The sequence below is a fragment of the Hyaena hyaena genome, unplaced genomic scaffold (assembly GCF_003009895.1).
Source record: "Hyaena hyaena isolate Hyena2069 unplaced genomic scaffold, ASM300989v1 scaffold_304, whole genome shotgun sequence".
Taxonomy (NCBI): domain Eukaryota; kingdom Metazoa; phylum Chordata; class Mammalia; order Carnivora; family Hyaenidae; genus Hyaena; species Hyaena hyaena.
The window spans coordinates 261,329-276,183 of NW_024080937.1; the positions used below are offsets into that span (position 1 = coordinate 261,329).

The window sequence follows — 14,855 nt, forward strand, 5'->3', positions numbered from 1 at the left end:
AAACTTGTGTGCTAACACCCTCAAATCTTATCTTGGGCCCTAATTCTTGAACTCCAGATTCACACACTAGACTAAACTTTTCTAGACCTGTCTACTTGGATATCCCATCAGATGTCATCATCTTGCCCTCTCTTACCCCTAGCTGAGATTATTCCCCTTCCTATATTCCCAACGAAGTGATTGACAGCTCCACTCCCACACCCCAGGGTGTTCTAGCAGCTGCCTACCTCCAACCACTGGGTGCTGCTCAGGGCACTTACCCCGTTCATCTCCCCCTTCAACCTTAATACTAGTATGTACTTCAAATCATACTCATGTGTCACCTGGATAATTGCAGTAGCTTCCTACTTGGTAATCTTAACTCTTCCTTAAATCTGTAGCTCACACTGAAGTTAGACAGATGTACAGAAAACAACAACAAAAACCAACCACCTTTCTACTGCTTAAAATCAGTTCCCACGTTCTATAGAGTCTAAAAAGTAAAGACCCATCTACTTCACATTGACCCAAGTCCCTGCAGTATCTGGCTTCTACCTTCCTCTCTAACTCATTCCCAACATCCCTTTACTCTCTCTCATCTCATATGTCACTAGGAATCAAATGCTTGTATTTCTCCCCAGGCACTAGGCTTCTTCAGGCTCATATGCCTTTTTCCCTATTAGCCACTCTGTTTGGAACATTCCTCCCAGCATTCCCACTGATCCATTCTCTGGATTCATCTTCAGATCCAGCACAGCTTTATCTCTCCCAGGACTCCTCCTTTGAGCCTTGAGGTTGGACCTTCTCTTGTCCAACCACTCGGGGGTCAGCTGATTGAAATTGGTGAGGCTGCCCTCTTACACCAAAAACACCTTGACAGCAAAGAATCCATATTCCTCTACATCCCCAGTAGCTACCATGGCACTTAGAGCACAGAGAGGACCCTCAGTAGATGCTTAACTGAAGAAAAAAAAATCGAATTTGACTTCCTGAAGCCTGATATTAAAGAACTCACAGTGACCCATAGTCATTGCCTCTTTCTTTTCTAAGAATTCAGGAATCATTTTAAATAAACTGTTAGAGAGTTTTTCTAGAGATTAGGCTTACCAGTTTGCCTCTAGATCTTATTTTCTCTGCTGAGGCAACTGAAAAAATATTTCCCTACCTCCCATCTTTTGACATCTCTCCTGTTCTGAGTGGTTTCTCAAAATCTACCTATAGTGCATCTGTCGCTTCGTCTGAAAGTCCTTTCTGGATCTTGTCGTGAAATTTCTCTGAATCTGAACATTGAATACACCTTGAGTGAAGGTCAGATCCCTTTTGAGAGTTTCACTTCCCAACTTGTCGTACTCCATTTCCCTATTTCCATTTAAAGAACATTCTCTTTGAAAGGAGATAAAAACACATCAATGGCTGTGGAATCAATTTAACTTAAGTATGACGTGGTCACAACATCGTGCTCTCATGATGGCCCACCCTAAGGATTACTGCCACCGCCCCAGAGCTACAGCAAAGATAACTGGAGATACTGCTGGGCAACAAAGGAGTCTTCTCTCTACTTCAACAAATCTCCTGATGCTCTATACACAGAGCATCTCAGAAGAGTTTCATGATTTTTCTTCTAAGAGGCACAATCCTACTCTTACATCTTATATCTGACTATATTCCTAGAGGCTTGGTACATTTTTCTTCTGCATAGCAGCATAAGTGACCAAATATGTTTTTTCTTTCTCACCTCTTCCCCTTCCCTATACATAATACAGAATAAGTTCTGTGCTAAAAAATCAGATCACTTTGTCCCAACTCAAAAAAAAAAAAAACCTTTGTAATAAGTTCAAAATATAACAGAAGTGAGTTAAAATTATCTGTTTGACAGATTCTTCAGTACTTGTAATACACCAGCCTCTGTGTTGCTGGGGTACAAAGACACTTGGACTCTAGTCCCTGACCCTGAGAAGTATGTAAGGTTCTAATAAAAACACAGAATGGCGTGTTAGCTTGGTAGCTTTAACATTTTAACTTTTTACAGAGGTCATAAATCAAGAGAAGTTCTCTTTTTTAAATATTTTTTACATTTATTTATTTTTGAGAGAGAGAGCATGCAAGCAGGGAAGAGGCAGAGAGAGAGACACAGAATCCAAAGCAGGCTCCAGGCTCTGAGCTGTCAGTACAGAGCTCCATGCAGGGCTTGAATTCATGGACCGTGAGACCCAGACTTGAACTGAAGTTGGATACTTAACCAACTGAGTCACCTAGGCACCTTAAGAGAGAGAAGGAGTTCTACAGATAATCCAGTGAAGAAATGGTCAGAAGACATGAATAGACACTTCTCCAAAAAGGACATCCAGATAGCCAACAGACACATGAATGATGCTCAGTGTCACTCATCATTAAGGAAATACAAATCAAAACCACACTGAGATATTACCTCACGCCAGTCAGAGTGGCTAATATGAGCAAATCAGAGAACTCTAGATGCTGACGAGGATGTGGAGAAACGGGCACCCTCCTACACTGTTGGTGAGAATGTAAACTGGTACAGCCCCTCTGGAAAACAGTGTGGAGGTTCCTCAAAAAATTAACCATAGAACTCCCCTATGACCCAGCAATAGCACTGCTGGGAATTTACCCAAGGGATTCAGGAGTGCTGATGCATAGGGGCACATGTACCCCAATGTTCATAGCAGCACTTTCAACAATAGCCAAACAATAGAAAGAGCCTAAATGTCCATCAGCTGATGAATGGATCAAGAAGATGTGGTTTATCTATACAATGGAATACTACATGGCAATGAGAATGAACTCTGGCCATTTGTAGCAATGTGAATGGAACTCAATGGTGTTATGCTAAGTGAAATAAGTCAGAGAAGGACAGATACCATATGTTTTCACTCATATGTGGAACAGGAGAAACTTAACAGAGGACCATTGGGGAGGAGAAGGGAAAAATAGTTGGGGAGAGGGAGGGAGGCAAACCATGAGAGACTCTTGAATGCTGAGAACAAACTGAGGGCTGATGGGGGTGGGGGTGATGTGCATGGAGGAGGGCACTTGTTGGGATGAGCACTGGGTGTTATATGGAAACCAACTTGACAATAAGCTATTTAAGAAAACAAATAAATATAAAATAAAAATAAAAAAACAAGAGGAGTTCTAAGGAGACTATTTGGGGAGTAATGTGTGTCATGTACAATATGGAGGACACAGTGAATTGACGTTTGGCTCTACCTGGAAAATCACAATGTAGGAGAAAAGCTGGTCGGCTGCTCTGAAGGATGAGCAGAAAAGAGGGGCTGCATCAGGATTAGGCAGTATTACTAGAGTTTATCAAGGCAATGGTTGCAGAAAGGTTGCCAAAATATATGTGAGCCAGGCACTCGGGAGAGACAGAATGGACTTGTCTTAGGTCTTATCTGCAGGCGCCATCTAGAGGGTTGAAGGATCCTCAGCAGAAGCACTGCCAATGCTAATGAATTGATGAAGGATTAAGTGACCCAGAAGAATGGAGATGCATCATCCTCATCAAGGGAACAACAAATGAGAAATATCCAACTATGGGAGTGAGGGCTCTCTAGAGAACACACAAAAGTGCCCATGACAAAGAGAATCCGTTTTCTTCTGTCATCTAAGACCAGAGCGTGACATCACCATGATGATACCCACTAAGGAAGAACTTCCCCACCCTTCTTGCCTCTCCTTCCTCTCTCCTGTCCCAAGCTTGGATGTATCAAAAACATTCAGCAGCAGCAATGGGAAGGTGGCATGAAAGGTCTAGGCAAGAAGAAAAGAGAGGATGCCCCCCCTTCTCTTGGGAGCACAGGCCTCCCAAGTATGCCCCATCATCTCAGGCATAGAACTACTCAGAACATTAGGAAGCATGGGGTAAAGAATGCCGAATTTCTTGAGGAAGTTATATATGGCTTCCCAGAGCAGGTAACTCTTATTCCCATTCTGAAAGAATGAGTAGAAATGTGTGAAATCAGATCTTTGGGAAGAGAGTTCCAGCGAAGAGAACATCACCAGCAACAATGGAGGCCCATAAACACACAGTGTGTTGGGTACACAGTGAACTGTTTGGTGCAGCAGGGCACAGGACCTGTTGAACCCAGGGATTCCAGAAAAATTGACTCCAGTCAGAGAAGGAGAGGTCTTGTATACCATGGTAAAACTTTCAGACTTTCCTCAGCATTAAGAAATCTACTAAAATACATCCTGAGTAAATAATGCTTATTAAATTTGATTTCTACCTTCCAAATTTTAAATTTAATTCAGATATGCTCCTGTATTGCATTATGCTTGCAGAGGTCTCATCTCTGTAATGTTAATCTTCCATTTACTATCTCAGAGGTCATTCCTCCATCGTGAAACTGCTTCTTGGTGTTTACATTTTTTTTCTTGCCTCCAGGTTTCACAGTCTAAACAAATATTCATTTCAAAACTTTTTTGAAACCTTTTCAAAACCTTTTCAAGACAGCCAGTATAACTGTCTAGTATAACAGCTAGCTAAACCTTGTGTAAGCCTTAAATAGCCAGCTAAATTCATAGGCTACTTTTTACAACACAGAGAACAAGATATAACAAGGTATACCCATGAAAGTCCTAACTTTCTCATTGTCCAACTTTTCCTCCCTTCAGGAGATGGAGGCTCCTCTTCCACCTGCCCACACCCCACCGAAGTCTGAGGCCCACTCTGGCTTCCTTCGACCGTCTTTTTCTAGGGAGCCCCTTCTCTGCCCCCAGGGAAGCGCTTCTGGCATCTCAGCTGATGGAATCCTGCCACACCCCAGGATTTCTGCCTATCCCTGTGATCAGCAAATGTCATGAAGAAAGGAACAGCAGCCCCCAAATTCAGAACCCTGGCTAGACTGTCTCTCAACATAAAGAGGAGTTTCTCCTGAGAAAAAGTCTTCTAAATTCCCCACCATCTTTTCCCAAACAATAGCTGACTTTCCTGAGTTAAAGCTAGTTGGCCAATTTTCCCCAACAGAGAAATTTCTTTATATGACAGAAATCTCTTGAAACAGAAAAATGAGTAGAATTCTAACTGATCTTATCTCACTGCACCTCCTGGAGTCAAATTTGTGGCATGTGATTCTGACATGTGTGTGTGTGTGTGTTTTCTCCTCCAGCCTGTGGGATCTTTTCTCCTCCAGCCTGTGAGATCTGTCTAGTCTGATGACTGTGACAACACCCAGGGTCACAGAGCCAACAAGATAGTTGGCATGGTGGACTGAAGTATTCTTAATTTGCCCTTTGATGCCTCCTTAGAGCCTACCCTGCACTTTGGGAATGCCGAGTACCATGTCGATGAAAGTGCTGGCTCCGTGGAGATCTCTGTCTGGAGGACAGGCACTGACCTTTCGCAAGTGTCATCTGTCACTGTGCGCTCCAGGAAGACAGAGCCAGCATCAGCAGAAGGTGAGAGGACTTTTTTTTTTTTAATGTGTCATGGGGTACCTGGGTAGTTCATCTGAGTCTTGATTTTGGCTCAGGTCATATCTCATGGTTCATGAGTTCTAGCCCTGTCTCAGGCTCTATGCTGACAGCACAGAGCCTGCTTGGAATTTTCTGTCACCCTCTCTCTCTCTCTGCCCCTTCCTTCTTGTGCTCTCTCTTCAAAAATAAATAAATAAACATTTTTAAAATAAAATAATAAATATATCATTATCAAGATATATGTATAGAGTGGAGTCTCATCTGTTAAGTGTAGTATGCCTGGTCTTTGTTGATGGGCCCTGATTTTAAGTTTCTCCTACCTGAGCACATAGATGGTCTACATATGGAATGACTTTTGCTGTTTACAAAATAGACTTTACGATCCATTTGTTACCCACTGGATTGTCATGGACCCAAACTAATTTTCCAATGTTCAGAATATTTGTAAATACCATAAGCTGCTCATGACAGTATTTCAGACCAAGATACCCCTTTAATGGCTGAACAAGACCCATCTCCTGGGGAAACCCAGTTACCTGTTGAGCCCTAGAAGGGAAGGAGGTTAGCACTCCAACTCAGGCTTTTTCCTTGGCGTCAAGCAGCATGTCCTCATGGCCACTCACCTTTGTCCTTCTTGATAAGGACAATCAAGGCCTGGCTGACAGTGGAGCTAGACAGTTCTGAATACTACTTCCTCTGGGGAGCCTGTCAGCTGCTTTATCAAAAAAATAAAACAAAAACCCAAAACGCAGAATAATTCAACAGGAAAAGAAAGGGAAATTTCCATCTACATTGATACCCACGTTTTCTCATTTGTCGTCTTGGACCTCTTAGTCTTCTGGGTAGTGGACAATCAGTTAGTTCAGGACTAGCGTCATATACATCCAAGACACATGAGAATATTTTAAAATAAAAACACACACCCTACAAATAAAACCCAGCAATATGAAAGTCTACACTAACTAATGAGGCATCAAGAGAATAAAATATATATTTACCTCTGAAATTGTAAACTCAGTTTCAGTGTATACCCATAAACAGTTCAGGAAAATAAAGATAATTAGGTTTAGAGCACAGTCCTTGCTGTTGCAAGAATTCACATGTTATAACTCTCTAGTGAATATATCATAGCACATGGTACATGAAACCAGTAATGATCTTTACAGGGGTTTTGTCTTGTTTGTTTAGTTTTTTGTTTTTGTTTTTGGTTTTTTTTTTTTTGTTTTTTGTTTTTTTTTTTGCTTCTTTTACTTTTCTTTCTTTTTCTTCATTTTCAGAGAAGGTCATTTTTCACTCTCTATGCATTTGTGGAAACAAAAATAACTAGACTAAATGGCTTATTGGACTATTTTCCTTGTGGTTGGGAAAATAAAATTTGAGTTCATTTAGATAAATCCCTTTTCATACAAGTAATGACCCTTCTGCTAGCTCCCAAGTAGGGATGGACTAATCAAAGTAAGCATCTGTGGGGCAACTGAGTAGCTCAGTTGGTTGAGTGTCCAACTTTCCACTCATGATCTCACAGTTCATGGGTTTGAGCTCCACATCGGGCTCTATGCTGACAGCTCAGAGCCTAGAGCCTGCTTTGGATTCTGTGTCTCCCTCTCTCTCTGCTCCTCCCCTGCTTGTGTTCTATCTCTCTTTGTCTCTCAAAAATAAATAAACATTTAAAAAAAAGAATACCATCTGCTTTGGTAATTAGCAATAATAATTATGCATACATAGTTATACTATCTCATTATAACTTGTTACATAAATAATAATTATAAGCCCTTTGTACTAGATGCCTAGTACTCCATTTGCCAGACTCCATACTAGAATATTTGCTATATCATCTCTAATCTTCACAACAACCTTGTAAAATAGCAATAATTATCACATTTTGCAATTAAAGAAATGGATACTCAGAGAGTTTCAATAGTTGGTACAAGTAAGCAATGGACTCAAGATCTAAACAAAAGTGCAAAAGATTCAAAGGTCTCTTTTCCTTATTCTCCTGCCCTGGTACTTTTCAGCATAATCTTGTTTTGTCTTTCTTAAGTATAATTATTTAATGGCTTTTTTAAAAAATACCTTTGCAACAATCTTAAAAGTGACAAGTACAGGCAAAGAACTTTTTTTCCTGAATCATTGAGGGTAGGTTGCCAATAAATTTGGAACCATCTCTCTGAAAACTTAGAATGCCATTCCAACAGAGATATTCTCCTCTATGACTACAATGCAAACATAAAATCAGGAAATTAACTTGATAAAATTACCTCAGTTTAATCCTCACACCTCATTCGAGATCCACCAGGTCTGATGTTCCCTTATAATTAGATTCAGGCTATGCATCTTTGGCAGGAAAGTTGCAGAGATGACACTGTGTTCTCACTGAATTCAATCCAATGTCACACCATTTCCATGTATCCCATTAACGGTGGTATTAACTTTGATCACTTGGTTAAGTGGTATCTTCCAGGTCTCCCCACCTATGAAGTCATTTTTCTTCCTTTGCAATTAATAAGTATTTTATGGAGAGATACCTTGAGACAATATAAATATTCTGTTCCTTGATTTATTAATGTCTTTATATCACCTAGGGTTTTCTATTGCATTCCATTGGTTATAATTTATTGCTGTCTTTACATTTGATGACTTTTTTTTTAAATAAGTAGCAAAGAAACTATATGATCAGGTGAACCAACTGACTAATTAATAATGCAGGATGTGACACAAACTCCATGCCTTAGTAAAATTGAGCAGAATGTGATAAGATTAACCAAATATCTGACAAAGGTGAATGAGTGAAACCTAATGAAAATTAAATTTGTGATAGTTACCTTAACAATTAAAAGTTAAAAAGATAAATTCTTCACTACAAATTGAAGTTGCCTTCAGATAACCTTCAGTCTATCAGTGGGATTTTTGTGGAAGTACTTAGAAAGTGATGTGTCTGGTATCAACATGGAGAACACTAATGAGGATGGCCTATGCTCATGGATGAGAGACTATCATGGCATTAAACAGAATACGGAAGCTTTCTCTTTCTGGGGGTTGAGCCACAAAATATGATTCTGAGGATGCTGCGTACATAGGAGAATGTGATTTTTCCCTGAAGGAAATTTTTCTTTGAAGGAAAATTTGGGACAGTGAATCTTACAGTCTCACTTTTGACTTCTCCTTTCCCACTAGCTGGAATAGATTATGTTGGAATCAGCCGAAATCTGGACTTTGCTCCAGGAGTGCATATGCAGATATTCCAAGTGACAATCCTTGATGACCTGGCACAGCCTATCTTGGAGGGTCCAGAGAGGTTTGAATTAGTACTCCAGATGCCGGTGGGTGCAGTGCTTGGAGAACCAAATAAAACCACCATTTTCATCAATGACACCATCACTGACTATAAGCAGAATACTGGTAGCTCCTTTGATTGAAAGACTAAAGACTTTAACAGCCAAAATATGTCTCCTAACAACAGAATGAAACTGTACTGTATTTACAGCTTAGCAACTCTGGAATATCAATGATATTGTACTGTTACTGGTGTTATATATATATGGTGATATTTGCAAATATAGTTTATGTGACTGTATGGATATATGGAGAGATATGCACATATACAGAGAAAGGATTGAGCCCACAAAAGATTAGACTGTATTCTTGTTTTCCTCTTCATATTTTCTTTTACTTTGTTTCTAGAGCTTGTGAAAACCATTGTCATCAATTAAATCAAAAGTTAAGAACAAAAGGGTCAGCTTCTCTTGGCCAATTGATGCTCGACGTGAAGTACCCTTCAACCACATACATACTGTCACCGTCTTCCATGTTTTCAGGTTATCGTGATAAGTAAGAGTGCCCTAACTGAAATTTGCCCATAAGCTGAAAGCTCCTTTTTTGCCAGTTCCTCAGTTTTCCTCTACAAGTCCTTTTATCAGAGCCACTTAGGTAGAGAAATCCTTTCATCACCTCTCCCTTCTTTTGCAAAAGCCTTTTTATAGAGGATTAAAAAAAAAACAATAAAATGATTTTTTAATGCAAGTTTTAAAAGAGAGAAGAAAGAAAAGTTGAAGAGTTGCATTATCCCCAAAATACCCAATTAGTTCTTAAGGAAGTTTAGTTGGCAATATAAATTACTGATAGCATACCTTAGTGAATACCCCATAAATCCAAGTTTCCCAACTATTTTGAAATACATATCTTTGTTCCTGTCATATCTTTTAGGCATTTCTTTGACAACCCCTTTTTAAATCTGTGTTTCAGGTATGACTTAACCTTAACAATTTGCACATGATAAAAAAACATTTCAAAAAAAAAAATTCAAGAAGCTGTTCCCAGAGACAGTGAAGGCAAGAAAAAGGCCCTTGGCTGCCATATGGTCTAAATATGTAGGTAAAGAAGCCCTATCTGTTATCAGTGTGGATTTTGTTTCCTTGCTAGACAACATCAGCTTTTCCAACCAGAGAGGAGATTTTCCCAAGCTACCTTATAATTCTTGACCTCACTTCTCCTTAAAATTAGAAACTTGGACTTGATTTCCAGTTCTAATTCCTGTCTGAATACTTATCTACCAACAGAAAATCATTCTCCCTCATCTTATAATTTGCCTAGTTACCAGGATCAAAAATCTTTTAAACTCAATTTAACTCAAGAGATATTTATGGAGCTTCTCCAATGTGTCAGAAAGATATGAACCCTTCATAATTTTTTTTGAAAAAATAATGAAAAAACTATATATTGGCCAGGTATACCCAACAATCCCCCAACCATCCTAAACTTTCCACTGAGTACCTCTGTGCCCAGGAAGAGTCCACATTGTCAGCCTTGTAGAGAAAGCCATAGAGGATTCTATTTTGAACCTGAAATTAATCCCAGTCTTTCTGTATTTTTCAGACAATCTCTCTCCCTCTTCCCCCAACCCTTCTCTCTCTCATTCTGCCTTTTGTGAAGGAACTCCATTGAGAAGAATGCAGTGTTTATGACTGTATCTTTTCTCTTGGGTAACATTACCAACAGTGCTTTCTGTGAAGTCCGTCTGTTCCATTCCTAATTTCCTCTCAGGAAGACATGCCAGGGAAGCAAAATGACTTTTTTTAGGCTTCTAGGATTAAACCTGGTGTATTCTATACAATACTCAATGAATGTACATACGGAAAGTGATCTAACCATCTAAAAGAGTGAAAAATGCCCAATTTCCTACCAAGAATGGACTGACACACTATAGGAAAATGGCCTCATTTTCATTCCTCACCTATTCTTTCCTCATGCTAACATTATTAGGGAATAAAAATATATACATATTTTTCTCATTAATACTTCAGTTTTCTTAGGGATTTAGAAAGCATAATGGAGATATTCCAGATGCATTCAAGATGTTGCTGCTACTGCCTAAACTATTAGTGGAAAAGTGTTGTATATTTTATTCTAGTATCCAGAGTCCAATTTACAGAGCCCAATTTACGGGAGCCCTGCCTAAAAAAGCAGGCAGCCAAGGGCGGTCATTTACAGGAGCAGAAGACACACCAGCTGGAAGTCCATGCACTGCTATACCCACCAGGCCTCAGCCCAGGTGATGACGCACCATGAGGAGCAGCCCAACACTGATGACTCCACAATCCATTTTCTACCAGGTAAGCAGTCTGCACATTTTTTGCCATGAGACACCACAATGTTGCACCTCCTAATCCTATTATTATAATGAATAATTATAAGCAACCTAAATGTTCCCTACTAGGAAATTGTTAAATGAATTGTGGGATATCTACTTGATAGAATAATATCAATTCTAGATTCCCAGTGATCATGTTGTTATTGCAACATTTAAAATTATGAAAAGAGTAAAAAGGATGTGCCTAGAAGGGATAATAACTTTGTTTTAGGTTAATGAGATTATCAGCCTTTTTTTCCCAAACGTACTGTATAGTTACATTGGTAAATATATGTGTTCAAGAGCACATTGTTGCTACTTATGAAATTAAGAAAATTAAGCAGGTTAGGGGCACCTGAGTGTCTCAGCCAGTTAAGCATCTGACTTCAGCTCAGGTCATGATCTCATTGTTCCTGAATTCGAGCCCTGCATCAGGCTCTGTGCTGACAGCTCAGAGGCTGGAGCCTGTTTCAGATTCTGTGTCTCCCTCTCTGTATCTGCTCATGCTCCCCTGCTCAATGTCTGTCTCTCTCTCTCTCTCTCAAAAATAAATAAACATTAAAAATTTTTATTAAAAAAGAAACTTAAGCAGGTTATAATGACTTCATTCTGTTATATTATTACAATTTATGACAAAGGCAAATTGGGTCCCTTGGGAATATTACCCCTGACTTTAGAAAAATGAGCTGGATACGAAGAGGTATCACCCAAACTAAATATGATAGAAGTGAATAGGAAAAGGTAAATCAAGTTGCAAAACTGGGTTTCACCAAAGGTGTCTCTAAATATGATGAGGCAGAGACAAGGAAACAAAACAGACAGCATCTGACAGGTGGAGCAGGCTGAAAATGGCCTCCAAGGAATTCCGGTCCTGCCTGGAGTGCATGAATTTTGCCTCACATGGAAAAGGGATCTCTGCACATGAAATTAAATTAAGGATCTTGAGATGGGAAGACCCTCCTGGGTAGGCCCTAACTGTGATCACAAGGGTCCTTATAAGAGAGAGTTGCTGGGGACCACACGTAGAAGAAAAGAAATTGGGCGATGGGGCCACAAGCCAAGGGAGGCCGGCAGCCACCAAAGCTGGGAGAGACTGAAGTGGCTCTTCCTCTAGAGCCCCTGGGAGCTGTGCCACCTGCCATCACCTGGATTTTGTCCCAGTGATACTGATTTCCGACTTTCATACTTGTATGAAATACATACTTGTATACCTCTGTAAGTCAAGTTCATAGTGCTCAGATGAAGGGCAAGTAATGATGTGATCTTCATATCCTTGAAAGAATATTTTCAGAGCAGGGGGCATATATGCAGCTGTGTTCCTTTCTCTTTACTCATTCACCAGCCTCTCTTGATCTGAGGTTCATGTTGTCATTTGAAGGACCAGTGCCTCAGACCCCTCCATTCTTAGTATCAAGGCATTTCTTGACACTTCCGATATGTCAACTGGATTCAGATGAGAGCAAACACAAACATGCTGTAGTTTTTATGAAGCCTTGTTCTTTTGACTCTACGATGGAACATCAATTTTAAAAGCATGATAGGCAGCCAGGAATCATCACAAAAGCTTGCCTTCTCCACCCCACCCCCACATTTATGAGGCTAAATGAGGAATTTGGGTTCAAAATTATAACCAAGACAAAGGTCTACCATAATTTTGTGTTAAAAATATTATAATTCTGTAAAAATTGGTGATTCATGAGGTAATCTCTACTAACCAAAGAGTTTAATTAACAGGAACCACTCAATCCATCTTTCTAGAAATTTAGCAGTTTACTTACTGTTCATAATATGATCTATTTGGTTGGTAAATGTTAGGATGCATGAAAAAAAAAACCGGTTTGCTGCTGTAAAAGATGTGGATGTGATAGTGCTCTGTAAGGAAACAAGATTGGGACATTCTACATTGGGCCTCATAATGTGACTAGCCTGAAGCACCCACATAAATGACTGAACGCAGATCATGCATTTGACATTCCTAAAACATCTTCAGTGAAAGAAAGTTTGAGTCTATGTCACGTTACTCTTTTTTTGTCCAGCACCTAACACACTTGGCATTATGTGGAGGATTATGTTTCAAGATTACAAGTAAATGAGCAAATCAATTGATGACTCTAAGTATATGACTAAAGTACTATTCTTCTGGGGTGCCTGGGTGGCTCAGTCAGTTAAGCGCCTAATTTTGGTTCAGGCCATGATCTCATGGTTTGTGAGTTCAAGCCCAGCATTGGGATCTGCAATGACAGCTCAGAGCCTGAAGCCTTCTGTATCTCCCTCCCTCTCTCTCTGCTTCTGCTCTTTCTCTCTCTCTCTCTCTCTCTCCCAAAAATAAATAAATAAACATTTAAAAATAATAATAAAGTGCTGTTCTTCCTAAAGGAATTTTTATTGGGTCAGGGTCCCAGCAGGAAAGTCATGGCACACCAAAAAGCATTTAACTGGAGTGTTCAATGAGGGGAATATTGCAAAGGTGTGGTCAGGATTAAGGCAACCAAAAGGGGTGTAGAAGCACTGACGGAGCAGTGACAATGAGGAGTCGTCACCATGGGACCTGAAGAGACCAGGACAGAGCAGTGTACCGGACCCTGGAAAGAACAGCAGCTGGAACCCTACAGAGAGAAGAACCACCCAGTAGGAGCCATATGTGCAGGGAGAGCCAGGGAATCAGTATCCTAAGCTCCCTCTGCTCCCCCACCCTGCTCTCCTGAGCGTGCTTCCCATCAAGCAGATCTAACAGGAAGCCAGAGGACAAGGGAGTTCAGGGGCCGTCGTCCACTGGCGTCATCTCCCGGGGCACCAGAGAATCAGGGACAGTGGATCTGGAGGAGACAGACAGAGACTATAACCAGCTCACAAGTGAACTACACATTCAACCTCTCTGGGACTTATGGGCCTCTGACTCATAAGGAAGCTCAGTTTGTCATTACCAGGTGGGTGTTCTACATCTGAATCTGAAGGACAAAGCGACAAATTAATGCAATAAATAAGGACTACAGTTTCTTTGATACAGTCACTTTAGGATTGTCAGTAAACATCCCAGAGCGGAATACTGAGATAATCTAATGAAAAATATGGCAGTGCCCTGGGACCTCATCTTACCCATTTTGCTGCTTTTGAAATGACATTTGTATATCTCTATTTCAGATGGCCAGAGCTATTGTGTGCATTGAAGAAATGCATAGTGTTGCAGATGTCACCTTTCCAGCTGTGCCCAAGTGATGTCTCTTCTCACTGATGATGACACATCAGCCACCAAAAACAAGGAAAGACTTCTGCTGGTTTCCCACTTGTATATGTGACCGTAGGACACACTTTTCAGTGCTCTGCTCGATCCAGCACACAAGAGCCCTCAAAATGGTCACTTGCCCTCCTAGCTAACAAATGCCACAGCCGTGCCATAGACAAAAATCTGTGAGTCTCCTATTCTAGCTTATTCTTATTTCTCTGTAATCTGAAATTCCATAGGGCTCGAATTACCTTAAAACCTTGATGTTGGTATTTTTTGGTGTTTCAGTCTGTAGGTGATGATTCTTGTCCAGTTGAGAGTATGGGTACTTGCCAACAGGTCCCTGACTGGGTGTCATGATGTGCCAGACCAGGTCATAATGGGAAATTTGATGCCTCTCCCTCAAGCATTAGTGACATGTATTTGAACTATTTTAATGAAAGCAAATATGGTATGGACTAAAATAGAAAATTGTTCTTATTAAGACAAGCCACACATTTTGAAACTGTTTTCTCACTTCTGCTTCTTGCTCAGCTCCCCAAGATGACATGTATTTGGCCTTTTGGCAGTCAGAGCTACTCAGTAGAAACA

General features: G+C 40.3%; 1 protein-coding gene across 1 annotated transcript in view; it reads left to right on the forward strand.

The window, feature by feature from the left end:
* FREM3 (FRAS1 related extracellular matrix 3) overlaps positions 1-9,145 on the forward strand; it is an 87,429-nt gene extending 78,284 nt beyond the window's left edge. Inside the window, exons 7-8 of the mRNA XM_039248211.1 lie at positions 5,248-5,397; positions 8,590-9,145. Coding sequence (XP_039104142.1) covers positions 5,248-5,397; positions 8,590-8,831 — 392 coding nt within the window. The 3' untranslated portion in view covers positions 8,832-9,145. The remainder of the gene's footprint in view (positions 1-5,247; positions 5,398-8,589) is intronic.
* The last annotated feature ends 5,710 nt before the right edge of the window (positions 9,146-14,855 follow it).